General features: G+C 50.3%; 1 protein-coding gene and 1 long non-coding RNA gene across 4 annotated transcripts in view; one reads left to right on the top strand and one right to left on the bottom strand.

Annotated features, from left to right (window-relative positions):
* The first annotated feature begins 1,230 nt into the window (after positions 1-1,230).
* Positions 1,231-6,982, top strand: LOC146402573 (uncharacterized). The gene is made up of 2 exons (XR_014807149.1): positions 1,231-3,589; positions 4,292-6,982. It is a non-coding gene; the product is annotated as an uncharacterized LOC146402573 (long non-coding RNA).
* Positions 6,983-8,506: 1,524 nt separating this feature from the next.
* Positions 8,507-15,761, bottom strand: part of FBLIM1 (filamin binding LIM protein 1) — a 30,118-nt gene continuing 22,863 nt past the window's right edge. For all 3 annotated transcript variants that reach the window (XM_021095390.2, XM_003127630.7, XM_084962988.1), the window contains 2 exons: positions 15,185-15,302; positions 8,507-10,187 (listed from right to left, as the gene is read on the bottom strand). In XM_021095390.2, the coding sequence (XP_020951049.1) occupies positions 10,074-10,187; positions 15,185-15,302 (232 nt within the window). In that variant the 3' untranslated portion in view covers positions 8,507-10,073. The remainder of the gene's footprint in view (positions 10,188-15,184; positions 15,303-15,761) is intronic.

Raw genomic sequence — 15,761 nt, 5'->3', positions numbered from 1 at the left:
TCAAAGAATATTTTATGAATGAATGAACAAACAAATGCATGAGCTGGAAGCTCCTGGCCAGCCAGGTCCTTTGTTTGTCTTTTCCACGTGGCGCTAGGGGCAGGCCACCCGAGTTCTGCCCTGCCCAGGGGTTGGGGAGAGGGTGCTCGTTGAGAGGTGTAGGTTTTCAAGGGAGGTTCCAGCTGGGCTCAGCCAGGCCACAGCCCTGAGCTGCCTGGCCCATGACTCACATCCCCAAGCAAAGCTTTCATAACCCTCCCCGGCCTTTCTGGACCTGCCTTCTGAGCAGGCCTTCAGACTAATACCTCTCAGGTTTCTCTCTAGCTCCAGCCAGTCTCTGCCTGGGAACTTGAACTTTGCAACAGCCGCCCACCCCCCTCCCACCCCGGTTTTAAAGGACCAGATCAAGATTCCTGGGCTCTATTGTATTTTCTTTCCTGAGGAATTTGTGTTCTGTTTACAGAATGGAAAAACATTGCCACCCACACTGGCTCAAGGTCATCCTGATTTTTTGAGATCCCTCATTTGGCATCTGCTTGCTGTCTGCTGGGGTGGAGAGGAGCCCTAGCCCTCCCCCCACGGCACCCTAAGACTCCCAGGCCACCAGGGTTGGGGAATGCTAGCCTCAAAGCTTTGTTTACACTGCCAGTCTGGCCAAAGCCATGTAGGGCCACCAGGGGCTTGCTCCAGTCCTGAGAACAATTGAGAACCATCAGGAATCCCCATAAATTGGGCTGGGGTTCCCCACCTTACCTTCCCTGCCTTCTCCTCCATCCATGGAACCCCTCCTCCTTTTCCAGACGCTGCCCCCCGCCTCAAACAGTGCCCTTTGCAGAAAAGCATTCAATGGCTTCCTTTGTCCTGTGTCCTCTTGTCAATGGTGGGCAGTGACTCCTGGAACTCACAGGCTTCTCTTTTTCCAGTTACATTTTATTGTTTTATTTCTTTTATTTTATTTATTTTTGGTCTTTTTAGGGTTGCACCCATGGCATATGGAAGTTCCCAGGCTAGGAGTCGAATAGGAGCTATAACTGCTGGCCTACACCACAGCCACAAGGTCAGATCCAAGCCTCCTCTTCGACCTACACCACAGCTCACAGCAACACCAGATCTCTAACCCACCACGTGAGGTCAGGGATCCGACCCACGTCCTCATGGATACTCGTTGGGTTTGTTACCACTGAGCCACCACAGGAATTCCCTTCTAGTTACTTTTAAAAATAATATATATTTTTCTTTTTTGCTACAGCTTGCAGCATCTTTTTTTTTTTTTTTTTTTTTTTTTGTCTTTTTGCTATTTCTTGGGCCGCTCCCGCGGCATATGGAGGTTCCCAGGCTAGGGGTCTAATCGGAGCTGTAGCCACCGGCCTATGCCAGAGCCATAGCAACACGGGATCTGAGCCGCGTCTGCAACCTACACCACAGCTCACGGCAACGCCAGATTGTTAACCCACTGAGCAAGGGCAGGGATCGAACCTGCAACCTCATGATTCCTAGTCGGATTCGTTAACCACTGCACCACGACGGGAACTCCAGCTGCAGCCCCTTAATGTGGGATCTCAGTTCTCAGACCAGGGATTGAACCCAGGCTGCATCAGGTAAAACAATGGGTCTTAACCATTACACTGACCACCAGGGAGCTCCCCAATAATAAATGTTTAATTTTGGAATAATTTTAGATTTCCAGAAATGTTACAAAGATCACACGGAGAGTGTACCTTACACACTTCACCAGTTTCCTTTCTGATAACAGCTTGTTGGCTTTTGGTTTTTTATTTGGGCTTTTTTTTTTGGCCAAGCCCATGGCATGAGGAAGTTCCTGGTCCCCAGATTGAACCCAAGCCGCAGCAGTGACAATGCCAGATCCTCAACCTGCTGAGCTACCTGGGAATTCTTCTTTTTTAATAATCACTATTTTTTTTTTTTTCTTTTTTGACCACCCCACGGCATATGTTGTTCCCTGGTCAAGGATTACAACTACAGTAACACTAAATCCTTAACTCACTGTGCCAGGCCGAGGATCGAACCTGGGTCCCAGTGCTTCCAAGAAGCTGCTGATCCCATTGTGTCACAAGGGGAACTCCGATAACATCTTACATAACTATGGCTCCTTTGTCTAAATGAGGAAACCAACAAGGGTACAAAACTATTCACTCAACTCCAAACTTTGTCCGATTTCACCAGTTTTTCCACTAATATCCTTTTTCCATTCCAGGATCCAATTCAGAGAACCACATCACTTTTAGTCATGTGCTATTTGTGATGATGAAAGTATAATAATCTCCATTTTACAGATGAAGGAAGAAGAGATTGGAGAAGGAGGCGAAAGCAGAGGAAGAGAGAGAGGAGGGTCTGGTATTTGGTAGTGAATCCACCTGTGCTGGGACCTGAGCCTTTGTTTTTCCTCGTTGAAGGGGTCATAGGTAATTACTTGCCGGCAGGTGTGAGGATGAAAGAAGATATGTTTATGGGTACCTACCATCCTCGAGATGGTAGCTGTATTATTGTCAGCATCATCATTACTGAGGAGCCCGGATCTCTTCTTGTGGTTTTTTTGTTTTGTCTGGCCAAGCCCTGGGCATGTGGAAGTTCCCGGGCCAGGGATCAAATCTGCAGCCACAGTAGTGACAATGCCAGATCTTTAACCCACTGAGCCACCAGGGAGCTCCCCAAGTTCTTGTTAGGGGTTATGGTTATGTCTAGAGGAGGCCCTGCCCCTCTTTACCAGGAGAGGGGCCCTTGTTTGAACCAGGCCTTAAAGATTGAGAGTTAGAGGAGTTTCTGCTGTGGCTCAATAGGTTAAGAACCCAACTAACATCCATGAGGATTTGGGCTCAATTCCTGGCCTTGCTCAGTGAATTAAGGACCCAGCGTTGCTGCAAGCTGTGACATAGGTCACAGATGCAGCTCGGATCCAGTGTTGCTGTGGCTGTGATGTAGGCCTGGCAGCTCCAGCTCCAATTTGACTCCTAGCTTGGGGACTTCCATATGCTGCAGGTGCAGGGAAGAAAGAAAGAAAGAAATGAAGGAAGGAGGGAGGGAGGAAGGAAGGAAAGAAAGAAAGAAGGAAAGAGAAAGAGGGATGGAAAGGAGGAAGGAAGGAAGATTGAGTTAGAAACCCTAGGGTATGGCCCCACAGTGGCCGCTGGCTGTGTGTGGCATCTCCCTGAGCCTCGGTTTCCCCACCTGTAGGACAGGGGTGTGAGGCGATGTTGCAAAGGTTCTGTGGGGCAGGACCCCGGGAGGCGCAGAGCAGCACTGGGCTGGTCCCCCAGCATCTATTAGTCTGGACCATCCCCAGCCCTCGCGAGGCAGGCAGTCACGGCCTGGACCTCTCCGTCAGACAGACCTGGTGCCCATTTCGGTGTCCCCCCAGCAGGTTTCCTATCCCTGCAGAAACCCTGTCAGGGGTCGTCAGTACCCCCCCCCCCCAACCTCACCCCAAACAAGGACTCAGAAAGTCAGTTCCCTCTGCTTTCCTTACCTTCAGGACTAAAGAGGCTGTGTCCTAAATTCAAATAGCTGGCTAGGAGTTCCCATTGTGGTGCAGCGGAAACAAATCCGACTAGCATTCCAAAGGAGGATGCAGGTTCAATCCTTGGTCTCAATCAGTGGGTTAAGGATCCAGCATTGCCAGGAGCTGTGGTGTAGGTCACAGACAGTCTTGGATCTGGCATTGCTGTGGCTGGGGTGTAGGCTGGTATCTACAGCTCCGATTCGACCCCTAGCCCTTAAAAAAAAAAAAAAAAAAGCTGGCTAGAGGCTTAATCAGAGCGAGAGGAGGTCTTGTTAAGACCCTGTTCTGTCCAGCTGAGCAGCGCTCCCCTCCCCGACTCATTCAGTGATTGCTGGGAGGTGGGGCAGCTGCCACTGACATACAGAAGATCCTGGGTGAGGGGTCCAATCAGAGCTGCAGCTGCCACACCACAGCCACAGCTGTGACCTATGCCACAGCTCACCGCTGTGCAGTATCTTCAATCCACCGTGCGAGGCCAGGAATCAAACCTGAATCCTCAAGGATATTAGTTGGGTTCTTAACCCTCTGAGCCACAAGAGGAATTCCTGACTGCTGTTTCTTTTCCTTTTTCTTTTTTTTTTTTTTGCACCCGAGGCACATGGAGATTCCCAGGCTAGGGGTCGAATCAGAGCTGTAGCCGCCAGCCTATACCACAGCCACAGCAACACAGGATCCGAGCCTCATCTGTGACCTACACCACAGCTCATAGCAACGCTGGATCCTTAACCGACTGAGCAAGGTCAGAGATCAAACCTGCATCCTCAGGGATGCCAGTTGGGTTTGTTAACCACTGAGCCATGACGGGAACTCCTGCCTACTGTTTCTTAACTGCTTAATGAGGATGCCCACAAGTCACCCTCCACCTCTGCTGGCAGAAAGGAGCATCCAAAAACCTGATGAAGGAACTGTTAAAAGATAATTTTCAAGAAGTGAAATCATGACTCCTATACAGATACCAAATGAATGCATGTTAACATTCTGTTTAACTCAAAAGGGAACCGGGTGGATGTTACAACAGGCAGCCGAAACACAGTCACGCTTATAGGTCAGGAATACTGAACTGAATGTGCAGATGGAGGCAAAATGGTTTTTCCACAAGGGGCTGGGGGGGAACCTCTAAGACAAGCCAGAATTTATCAGTTACCTAGAATTTATAAAGTTGTAAAATAGCTTAAAGACAATGAAAGGCTAGAATCCAATAACCAGGAAGTCAGCGCTGCATGTAGACAATCTAGTTTTCTGCTGAAGCGCAGTTTTTTTCTGCAAAAGGAAGGTCATGAGTAGGGTGCATCCATGGTCTCTAAACTGCTGATCGTTCACGAGATTAGTGTGATTCACACACTATGAATGCACGATCCTTTCTGAATGCATGCAGGAAAGCACTTCTCAATGGCAAGAAGCCTGCAGCCTAAAATCAGCAGCTCTTAAGATGAAGGGCTGTAAAATTTTTTCCAGCTGGGTTTTGGCATCTGTATGACATGATGGGATCTGGAACATTCTAGAATGTGGGTGTTTGTGATGTGGGTCTGTAGCACTGACCTGTAGTTTTTCCTGGACATGGTTTGATACTGACTCTGCTGTGCAGCCCCAGACAGCTAAAACCATCTCTCTGATGTACAGCTTGTTTTGAATTGGGGTATTAACAGTAGCTATTTTGTCCATAGTCACTTCATCAATTATTATTTTTTATGAATAGCTTTTCACCTTATGATAACTGTTTTGTAAAATGATAAAAGCCTTTCTTTGAAATTGTCTTACGGTCATCCTACCAACCTAGCCTTCTCGTCTCCTCCTTCCTGATCCCTTCTGTTCTCCTTTAACCTCACATCTCTACCACTTGTGCCCCTAGCAGAGCAGAGGCAGCATTTGGTTGCCCTGATGGGGCTGGCACATGCTGGGCATGGCCTCGGGTAAGGCAGACTCTGGGGACAGGTGACAGACAGGAAGTCTCAAGGATCCCTGGCAACCTCATTCTGTCCTTTGTCCTGACTCTGTCTTTACTGAGGCTAGGTACTCAGATATAACTTGTAGGGGTGGCAGCATGGGAACCCCCCGGGAGCGGGGGTGACCCTCCCAACAGGTAGGAATTTGGACAGATGAAGAATTTCAGTCTCCTGACATAGTTTTCCCAGCAATTCCTTAGCCACATTGCTCCCTTTCTCGTTTTCCAAGCCATTTTCTTCTCTCAGCCTCACCCCAATCATGTGCGGTGGGCAGGCAGGAATGATTCCCATTTTGCATCTGGAGAAGTTGAGGACCCCATGGCAGGCATGAGAAGCTGATGCCCAAGGGCTAAATGCTAGCCCATGCTGCCCTCCAGTGGCCATGAATGGCACCTGCCTTTAGGAAGCGCAGGTCTGCTAAGATGCCAACAGCTTTCCAGTGTGGGTAGGGGAGTGTGTCTTCCCCTCAGGACACCTACAACACTTTATCAGCTCAGCCTCATCTCTGAGCATTAAACTGTATATGTTTAATTGTGGTAAGATGTACATAACATCAAATGTACCATCATCACTGTTTTTGTGGCATTAAATACATTCACACTGTTGTGCAACCACCACCCCATTCATCTCCAGACCACTTCTCTCTCTCTCTCTTTTTTTTTTTTTTTTTGACTTTTAGGGCTGCACCTGCAGCACAGGGAAGTTCCCAGGCTAGGGGCTGACTTGGAGAGCAGCTGCCGGCCTACCCCACAGCCCATCACAATACCGGATCTTTAACTACTTAAGTGAGGCCAGGGATCAAACCTGCATCCTCATGGATACTAGCTGGATTCACTACCACTGATCTACAAGAGGAACTCCTCCAGACCACGTTTCATCTCGGAAACTCTGTACTTACTAAACAACTCCTCCCCGCCCCCAGCCCCTAACCAACCACTCTTCTATGATTTGAATGACTCTGACTCAAGTGGGATCACATGGTATTTTTCTTTTCGTGACTGGCTGACTTCACACTGCAGAAATCTCCCTAGAAGTGTCCTATTATGGAGTAATTTATAAATAAATATGCAGCCCAGAAGACAAAGGCATCTCCCAGAATTTCATCCAGACACCACTCCTCCAACCACGACCAACCAGCAATAGGCTGGGACATGAGGCATCACAGCACTAGATTGCTCTTTAATGACAGGATAAATCAAACCAAACCAAACTTGGCCAGCAAGAGAGAAAGTGGCCCCAACAGCTGGGCCTTGGAAGCTCCAACCTCACAGCTCCCTGGAGTCCGGTCCTGGAACACAGTGCCTCTGGGCCAGCAGCAGAGATGCCCAACACCCCCTGTCCTGGGGCCACGGCTGCTTTGCCACCAACCACAACTGCAGCGCCACATCCTGGATGGAAGTGAATCAAGCTCCGCATTCACAGGGCAACCCCTGCTTCCTGACCGCACATATCTGAAGCAAACCCTTTTCCTTTGTTTTTTGGCTTTTTACGGCCACATCTGTGGCATATGGAAGTTCCCAGGCTAGGGGTCCAATTGGAGCTGCAGCTGCCAGCCTACACCACAGCCCACAGCCACACCAGACCCAACCAAACTGCGTCTGCTACCTACATAGCAACTCAGGGCAACGCTGGATCCTTAGCCCACTGAGCGAGGCCAGGGATCGAACCCGCATCCTCATGGATACTACTCGGATTTGTTTCTGATGCACCACAACAGAAACTCCCACTAGTCGGATTCTTAACCTGCTGAGCCACAAGCGGAACACCAAACCCCTTCTTCCTGAAATCCTCCCCAAATCCCTCAATATCTGCCCAAGTTCTAAGAGCCACCTAATATCTGCTTCCTGTGATGCCCTGCTGTTCCCCATGCAGTGTGGCTCCCGTGCTGCAGCCTGCATGATGGACCCAGCTCTGGGAACTGCAGGCATGTCTCCAGTGGTCTCTAACTGATGGGCTTCAACAGGAGCCTGGAGGAATGTGGATAGCAGTGCCAGCTAAGAGCTGCCAGCCAGGAGTTCCCACTGCGGCGCAGTAGGTTAAATGTCCCACTGAAGTGGCTCAGGTCGTAGGAGAGGCACCAGTTCAATCTCCTGAGGCGCAGTGGGTTAAAGGATCCAGCATTGTTGCAGCTGCAGCTCGGATTCAATCCCTGACCCATCAATTGGCAGCATTCCTGGAGTGCTGGGATGCAGGCTCGTTTCCTGGCCCCAGTGGGGGCAAAGGATCCATACATTGAGAGTTCCCATTGTGATTCAGTGGTTAACAAACCCGACTAGTATTCATGAGGATGTGGGTTCGACCTCCAGCCTAAGTGGGTTAAGGATCCAGCATTGCCATGAGCTGTGGTGTAGCCTGGCAGCTGTAGCTCTGACTTGACCCTAGCCTGGGAACCTCCATATGATGCCTATGCAGCCCTAGGACAAAAAAAAAAAGGGATCCACAGCTCACAACTATGGCTTGGATCTGATCCTTGGCCCAGGAACTCTGTGACCTGGGGCGGCCAAAAAAGAAAGAAGAAAAAGGGACTATCAGGCAGCGCCAGACAGATTAGGGACCTATGGGCTGGTCAGAAAGCTCCCCAGCCCAGCACTTCTTCCCATCCCAGCAGCCCTGTCTGGTAGATGTTAGTATTGTTCACATTTCAGAGGTGAGAAAAGCGAAGCTCCGAGGGCTAATAACCGGTCTACACTGCTGAGCAGCAGAGCCAGGTCTGAGACCAGAGTCGCTGGCCCCCAGGTCAAGCGCTCACCAAATCCAGCTGGCAGTGCCTGAGCTGCAGTGGGCAGCCCACAGGGAGTGGTCCCAGGGTCCCGCATAGAGAGCGCATCCTGAGGCTGGCGTCAACTCTGCTGAAGGGAGTTGGTGGCCTTAGACAACCTCCCACAGCAATGGCACCACGTGATCACCCAGCAGCCACCTCACTGCTGGTGGGGAGGAGGGACAGGCCCATGCTATGCACTCCTGCAGCACTGAGCAGATGCCCAGACATTTTTTCTGGCGCTTCTATCAAAGACTGGTGTTTTTACCTGGTTAGAACACAGACAAATGAATGCTATGCATTTATTTTCATCTATAACTAGCACAGTAACATGTGACTGCATGGATATACTGCTTAGCATACAACTAAACTGGTGATTAAAAAAACAGTATTTTGAGTTTAAACATATTAAGGAAGTAAGAGACTAAAAGGTCCTTGTACAATAGAGGGTGGAGGTCTGTGAAGGCCTGGAGTTTTGGACTCGCTGCTCTAAGCTTCAGGCAAGAAGCCCTGCTCTGCTCTGAAGCCCTTAAGGGGCCCTTTACCTGGAGGCCAGGGCATCCTCCTAGGAGCACGTGGTTCATCCAGATGGCCCCAGGGATTTAATTTGTTCAGGCCCCACAAAATGTCTCAGAGGTTACAAAGCAACAAAAGAGATTTTCCTTGAAAGGGAGAATCTTCTAGGTGTGGCCTTGAGGAGGCAGTGGTCACAGGGGAGTCTGGGCTGGGAGGCTGGAGTAGGGGTTGGAGGAGACCGCTATCACTGTCCTGGGGGAGAGTGTGAGAGTGTGTGGGTGTGAGTGTGTGTGCATGGGCCCCCAGTCAAGGTTGCAGGAGGCACAGTTAGAGCTCCTGGGCTCTGCTCCGCACTCAATCAATGTCTGTTGAATCACAGAAGGTGGCGCCAGAAGGCAGGGGGGAGGGATTGCTGAGGTCATGGATGTCAGCATGTCACCCTCTGCTCCTCCCCTGCTGTTCAGGTTCACACTTTGGCCTGGGCCCCCTGTCAGTGTGACATGTCCCCAGCGTGGGAAGTCCATGGCCATGCCACTAGTTGGTCAATCTTGTAGATTTATGAACAAAGGAAGACATTTTCTACTAAGATTTTCCCAGAGTTTCCACTGTGGCTCAGCAATTAATGAACCTGACTAGCATCCATGAGAATATGGGTTCAATCCCTGGCCTTGTTCAGTGGGTTAAAGATCTGGCATTGCTGTGGGCTATGGTGTAGGTCACAGATGTGGCTTGGATCCTGCATTGCTGTGGCTGGAGCCGGGGGGCTGGTTGCTACAGCTCTGATTGGGCCCCTAGCCTGGGATCCTCCATATGCCGCGGGTGCAGCCATAAAAGGCAAAAAAAAAAAAAAATTCCTCCCCCCAAATCCAAAGAATGTTTCTCATCATTTAAACTTCAAATTTAAAAACAGTGCTTTTTAAGGGACTTGGGAGTTTCACTCAAACAGCTCAATCCTGCAAAAGCTGGTCTCAGCACCCCACTGCTAGAGACCCAGGCACCATCTGGAGACTCACCCCAACTCACCCCTGGAAATGGGGGTCAAGGTCAGCGAGCCAGAGGAGCCAGAGCCACAGAGATGGGACCCCTGGGGAATGATGTTCAAGGTACAGGGCTTTCCAGTGCCCAGAGGAGAGCATGAAGGCTGCTTTCTGCCAACCATCCAGCTCTGAGCTGGGAGGAGGCTCAGCCCCGAATCCAGGACATGATGGGCCGAGCCTCAGGCTGGTCCCGGTGCGGCTAGGAAGGAAAGTGTGCAAGAGCAGGAGAGGAAGGGAAACAAGTTAGGGAGGGGCCCCGAGCGGGGCTAGTGTGCGACCTTGGCCCCAGCCCACGGGTGCCCTCAGCAGCAGCTCGCCGCGCTCCGCTTCACGTGGCACGGCTTGCAGAAGAGACGGTTGTTCAGAGGGTAGCAGCCTTGGTCCGTGGGCTCCACAGACAGGAGGATCCTGCAGTCCTGTGGGAACAAGACACACGTAGATGGACCCCAGGCCTGAGCACTGCGGCCTGGACCCACACAGGTGGGACTCACCAGCACCCACCGATGCAATGAACGGAATAAGCTGAGGGGAGAACCGAGGACACTGTGGGGAGAGGAGGGCCTTCGGCAGAGAGGCCCCTGAGGGATCGTGGAAAGGACTAGAAGGGCCTTAACCTCCCTGAGGTCTGGGGAGGGGTGGGTTCCACATCTGGGACAGGACCAGATCTCCAGCTTCAGAGTCTAGGGGTCTCTCTGTCATCCTACCACCTGGACAGCCCTAACACTGGCACAAACTTTAACATTTCTAATGTCTCTAAATCACCAAAAGATTTTTTTTTTTTTTAATTTTTACGTTTTTATTTTTTGGCATGCGGAAGTTTCTAAGCCAGGGATCAAACCTGAGCCACAGCAGTAACCAGAGCCACAGCAGTGACAATGCTGGATTCCAACTGAGCCACCTGGAAACTCCAAAATCACCAAAAAAGATTTTAGAACGAGGAGGATGGGGATTCAGGGGCCCAAACTTTGCCAATGTCACCATTCTGCCATGAGGCTGCACCTCCTCTGGGCCTCACCAGGACACATATGGGAGACTAATAACAGGAACATTTAATGTCCAGAGACCAGGCTCAGCGCACAGCTGGAATCCTCTGGAAGCTGCCCTGATCTGCCCAGAGGAGCTATTCTCCATAGAGACAATTGGGGTCACGGGTGCCATCCTGACCCAACACAGCCAGCTGGGGAGGGCGCCCTCGTGTGTCTTGTCCCTAGAACTGCACCTCTAGAGTCTCTCTAGGGAATCCTGGGCTAGTTAATGCCAGGACCTGTGCTGTTCCAAAAGGCCACTTGTATGGCATTCTGAGAGCATCGAGTGCCAAACCTCAAGTCCCCAAAAGGCACATGTGAACTCTTCTAAATCAGAATCAAGTGAGAAAACATCTCAACTATGATGGTGTCACACAGTCTGTGAAGGAGCTGTCAGGTGACAGAAAGCCGGCCAGCCCAGAAGAGCAGGGGCAGAACCGCTTTCTTGGCCTGTTTCTTCATCTTAAATGGGGACAGTAAGTCCCCTATCACAAGATCGTCATTAGGATTCAAGAAGGCATGTGTATATGAAAGCATTTTATATATTAAAAACTCAACATGATGGAGTTCCTGTTGTGGCTCAGCGGTTAACGAACCTGACTAGCATCCATGAGGACACAGGTTCGATCCCTGGCCTCACTCAGTGGGTTAAGGATCTGGCGCTGCCGTGAGCTGTGGGGTAGGTGGCAGACATGGCTTGGATCCTTGCTTTGCTGTGACTGTGGTGTAGGCCAGCAGCAACAGCACCAATTCGACCCCTAGCCTGGGAACCTCCATATGGGTGGGTGCGGTCCTAAAACATGAACAAACAAACAAAAAAACTCAACATGATGGAGTTCCTGTGTGGCTTAAGGACCTGGGGTTGCCGCAAGCTGCAGCACAGGATGCAGCTGCAGTGCAGGATTCAGATGCAGCTCAGATCCGTGTTACTATGGCTGCGGTTCCAGCTGCAGCTCTGATTCTATCCCTAGCCCAGGAGCTTCCATGTGCCCCAGGTGCGAGCATAAAAATTAAAAAAAAAAAAACTAGCTGAGTATGAAAGTTGTGTCACCCTTCCAACAACAGTAAGAAATAACCTAGACGAGGAGTTCCCGTGGTGGCTCAGTGGTTAACGAATCCGACTAGGAACCATGAGGTTGCGGGTTCGATCCCTGGCCTTGCTCAGTGGGTTAAGGATCCGGCATTGCCGTGAGCTGTGGTGTAGGTTGCAGACGCGGCTCAGATCCCGTGTTGCTATGGCTGTGGTACAGGCTGGTGGCTACAGCTCTGATTCGACTCCTAGCCTGGGAACCTCTATATGCTGCAGGTGCGGCTCTAGAAAAGGCAAAAAAGACAAAAAAAAAAAAAAAAAAAAAAAGAAAGAAAGAAAGAAATAATCTAGATGACAAAATAAGCAGGAATGGCAGTGTGGACAGTACCTTGAAACCCATTTCCCTTCCTAGAGAAACAGGACCCCAAATCTGCTCCAGGTTGCTGCAGCTGGAGGCTTACAGTCTGAAACACAGCTGCTAGAGTCCAAATTGACTCACCGTAGCAGCCTGGGTAATGTTCCCGTAGCCTTGGCCAAGCTGATCAAAGACAAGCTGGGAGGGTAATTTGCTCACTAGCCAGGCTCAGGGAAATGCCACTTGCCACTGGACCTAACGTGGTCTAAGGCAGGGACAACAGCACTTGAATTTCATCATTGTTCTTTCAAGATGCGTTATCACTTGGACTTTGAACTATAACCAACAAATCAACATAATTATGAAGCAGTGTGTCAACTTCTCAGCTAAGCTTCCTGGTCATGTTCAGTGAAAATGGCCTCTTGGCTCCACATATCTGTTTAAATGGGAGGGAATAGGAATTCCCATCATGGCTCAGTGGTTAACAAACCTGACTAGGATCCATGAGGATGAGGGTTCAATTCCTGGCCTTGGTCAGCGGGTTAAAGATCCGGCATTGCCGTGAGCTTGGTGTAGGTCACAGATGCAGCTTGGATCCTTCATTGCTGTGGCTGTGGCTTGGGCCGGCAGTGGTAGCTCAGGCCGGCAGGTGTAGCTCCGATTCGACCCCTAACCTGGGAACCTCCATATGCCATGAGTGCAGCCCTAAGGGAAAAAAAAAAAAAGACAAATAAAAAATAAGTGGGAGGAAATAAAGATTTGGAATCACTCCTTGGCTGGTTAAGAGATTTGGTCTGGGAGTGCCCACTTAGGTGATAACTCTGTCACCATCACCAAGGAAGACAGAAACATCAGTGACATGGGGGTGACAAGAAGAGGGAGGGGAGGACTCTTGGAGCCTCCTCAGCAGGAGTAACTATATAATTTGCAAGGTTCAGGGCAAAAATGAAAATGGAGAGCCCCGTATTCAAAATGAAGAATTTCTAAAAATGACAGCAGAGCTTCAAACCAAGCACAGGAGCCTTCTGAGTGTGGGGCCTGTGTCACCTCCACCCCACTCCCCGGCATTTCCTGCTGGGACTACTGCACGCACTTCCAACCAGCCTCCCCACTCCCTGTAGCCTGAGGTCCAGACTTCTTAGCTTGGCACACGGGGTCTTTTCTTTCTCTCTGGCCCCATAGTTACCACACCATTCGCCATGCTGTACTCAGACACACCTAGAAATTTCTACTTCTCCCGATGCTTCAGGCTCACTGATGCCACTGTGAGATTTTACAGGTCCTTGCCTCTTTCTGCCTTTTCTAGGGCCGCACCCAGGGCACATGGAGGTTCCCAGGCTAGGGGTCCAATCGGAGCTATAGCCGCCGGCCTACGCCAGAGCCACAACAACTCAGGATCTGAGCTGCATCTGTGACCTACACCACAGCTCACGGCAACATCGGATCCTTAACCCACTGAGTGAGGCCAGGGATCGAACCCACAACCTCATGGTTCCTAGTCAGATTCGTTAACCACTGAGCCACAATGGGAACTCCCCTTGCCTCTTTCTGTACTTCTTTTTCCCTCTCTGAATATGTGGCAAACTTCCACCCATCCTGCAAAACCCAGGTTAAGCAATGCCTCCTCTATAAGAGTGGCTTTTTTTTTTTTTTTTTAATTTCATGGCCACACTCACAGCACATGGCAGTTCTTGGGCCAGGGACTGAACTCAAGTCACAGCTGTGACCTACACTGCAGCTGGAGCAATGCCAGATCCTTTAACCCAATGCATAGAACTGGGAATCCAACCTGCACCTTGGCAACGACTCAAGCCACTACAGTCAGATTTTTAACCCACTGCGCCATGGCAGGAACTCCTATAAGCGTGCCTTTGACGTTGTCTCTACTGCAAAGCAGTGGGTTAAAGATCCAGTGCTGCTGCAGCTGCGGCTGGGATTTGATTCCGGGCCTGGGAACTTCCACACACCGTGGGTGTGGTCAAAAAAGAAAAAAAAAAAAGAAAGAAAGAAAAAGAGTGCCTTCAACTGCACCAACCTCGTTAGACTTGCTCACTGCCTTCTTTTTCCCAAAGTTGATTTATATAAGTTCCTTCTTAGTACCTGGAAGGACACTTGTGGTGTAGGTCTGCCCAGCATCTTTTTCTTGCTTCCTATGGTTGTATCCACCCCAGTCTGTTTCATAAGAGTTCTGCCTCCCTGGCCCCAGAGGTTATGAATCATAGCTCCTGACCACCGATTGGTCCAGAATGGGCACGTGACCCAAGGTGGGTGAATCAGAAGCCTTCTTGGGACTATGTGGGATCCTGGGTATGGTTTCCAAGTTGGAAGGATATAAACCTGAGCCAGCCATGACCATGCCCTGTGTCCCCTGCCTTTTTCTCTTCTGTGGGAGGACACCAACCCACAGAAGAGAAAATGAAGCAAACACACAAAAGGGGAGAACCGAGAGGTGGAGAGAGCCCCAGGATGTTATCGGGGATGTCCCCACCCAGAGCCTGCTGGAAGATCCCTTTTCTTGCAGAAAGAAGGTTGAGCTTGGTTTCTATCATTAACTCAAAGAGTTCTGATTAATAGACTACGTGTGTAATCATTTCGAACCTTATTATTTTTTTTTTTTTTAGAGCTGCATCTGCGGCATATGGAAGTTCCCAGGCTAGGGGTCAAATCAGAGCTGGAGCTGCCAGCCTACACCACAGCTCACAGCCACACCAGACCCAACCAAACTGCGTCTGCTACCTACATAGCAACTCAGGGCAATGCCGGACCCTTAACCCACTGACCAGGGGCCAGGGATCAACCCTGCATCCTCATGGATGCGAGTTGGGTTCGTTACCACTGAGCCACAACAGGGATTCCCTCCAACCTTACTTGTCTCTGTGTTGGATGGGAAGAAATTTGAGAGCAGAGGATTTGTCCTGCCCCAGGGCCTGGTTCTCAATAGGGCTGGGGCGGCAGTTACACAGGATCTGCAGCAACTTACAAAATCATCACTGTTTCACTCACCTCACACCTGTAGCAATTTTCATGGAAGTTTCTTCCCATGCACTCGATTTTGAAGGCATCCTTCCCGTCTCGGGGGATGATGGGATTCTCACAGATGCTGCACACAGGGGCGAATTTCCTAGAGGGAGAGAAACCCACACTCTGGAGGTGTTCACGCCACCGGCCATAGAAATTAGCTGTCAGAACCCTGGGCGGTTCACGTTCACCTCCCAGAGCTATTTCAGACCTGGTGCTATGCAACTGCACCTGAAGCTACAACCACAAATGCCTATTTCTTCCTGGCAGGAGTGGATGGAGAGACCCGGGTAATTAGACTTGGCTTCCCAGGGTATAATTAGCTCAAGGCAAAGAAGTGACCAAGGAAGGCTGGAATTTGAGAAAGCAGAGAACTCTCATGTGTGTTCAGAGGGATCCATTTCATGCGTCTTGTATTTCATTTTCTTCTTTCCTTTCTCACTAAGCACATTTGTCCCTCCCTGTGGGAAGTGAGCGACTCGAGGGCAGGGATGGAGCCTCACAGAGACGTGTGCTGCTACCACTCGATACGGCTCCAGCTCAGAGGGGAGGCAATGTGGTC

This window comes from Sus scrofa, chromosome 6 (genome assembly GCF_054392235.1).
Source record: "Sus scrofa isolate SSC_HxYL_T2T_F1_AM1 chromosome 6, Sscrofa_HxYL_maternal_Yorkshire_Landrace_v2.0, whole genome shotgun sequence".
Classification (NCBI taxonomy): Eukaryota; Metazoa; Chordata; class Mammalia; order Artiodactyla; family Suidae; genus Sus; species Sus scrofa.
The sequence above is the reverse complement of the archived record's forward strand: the minus strand, read 5'-3'. Positions and strand labels throughout refer to the sequence as shown.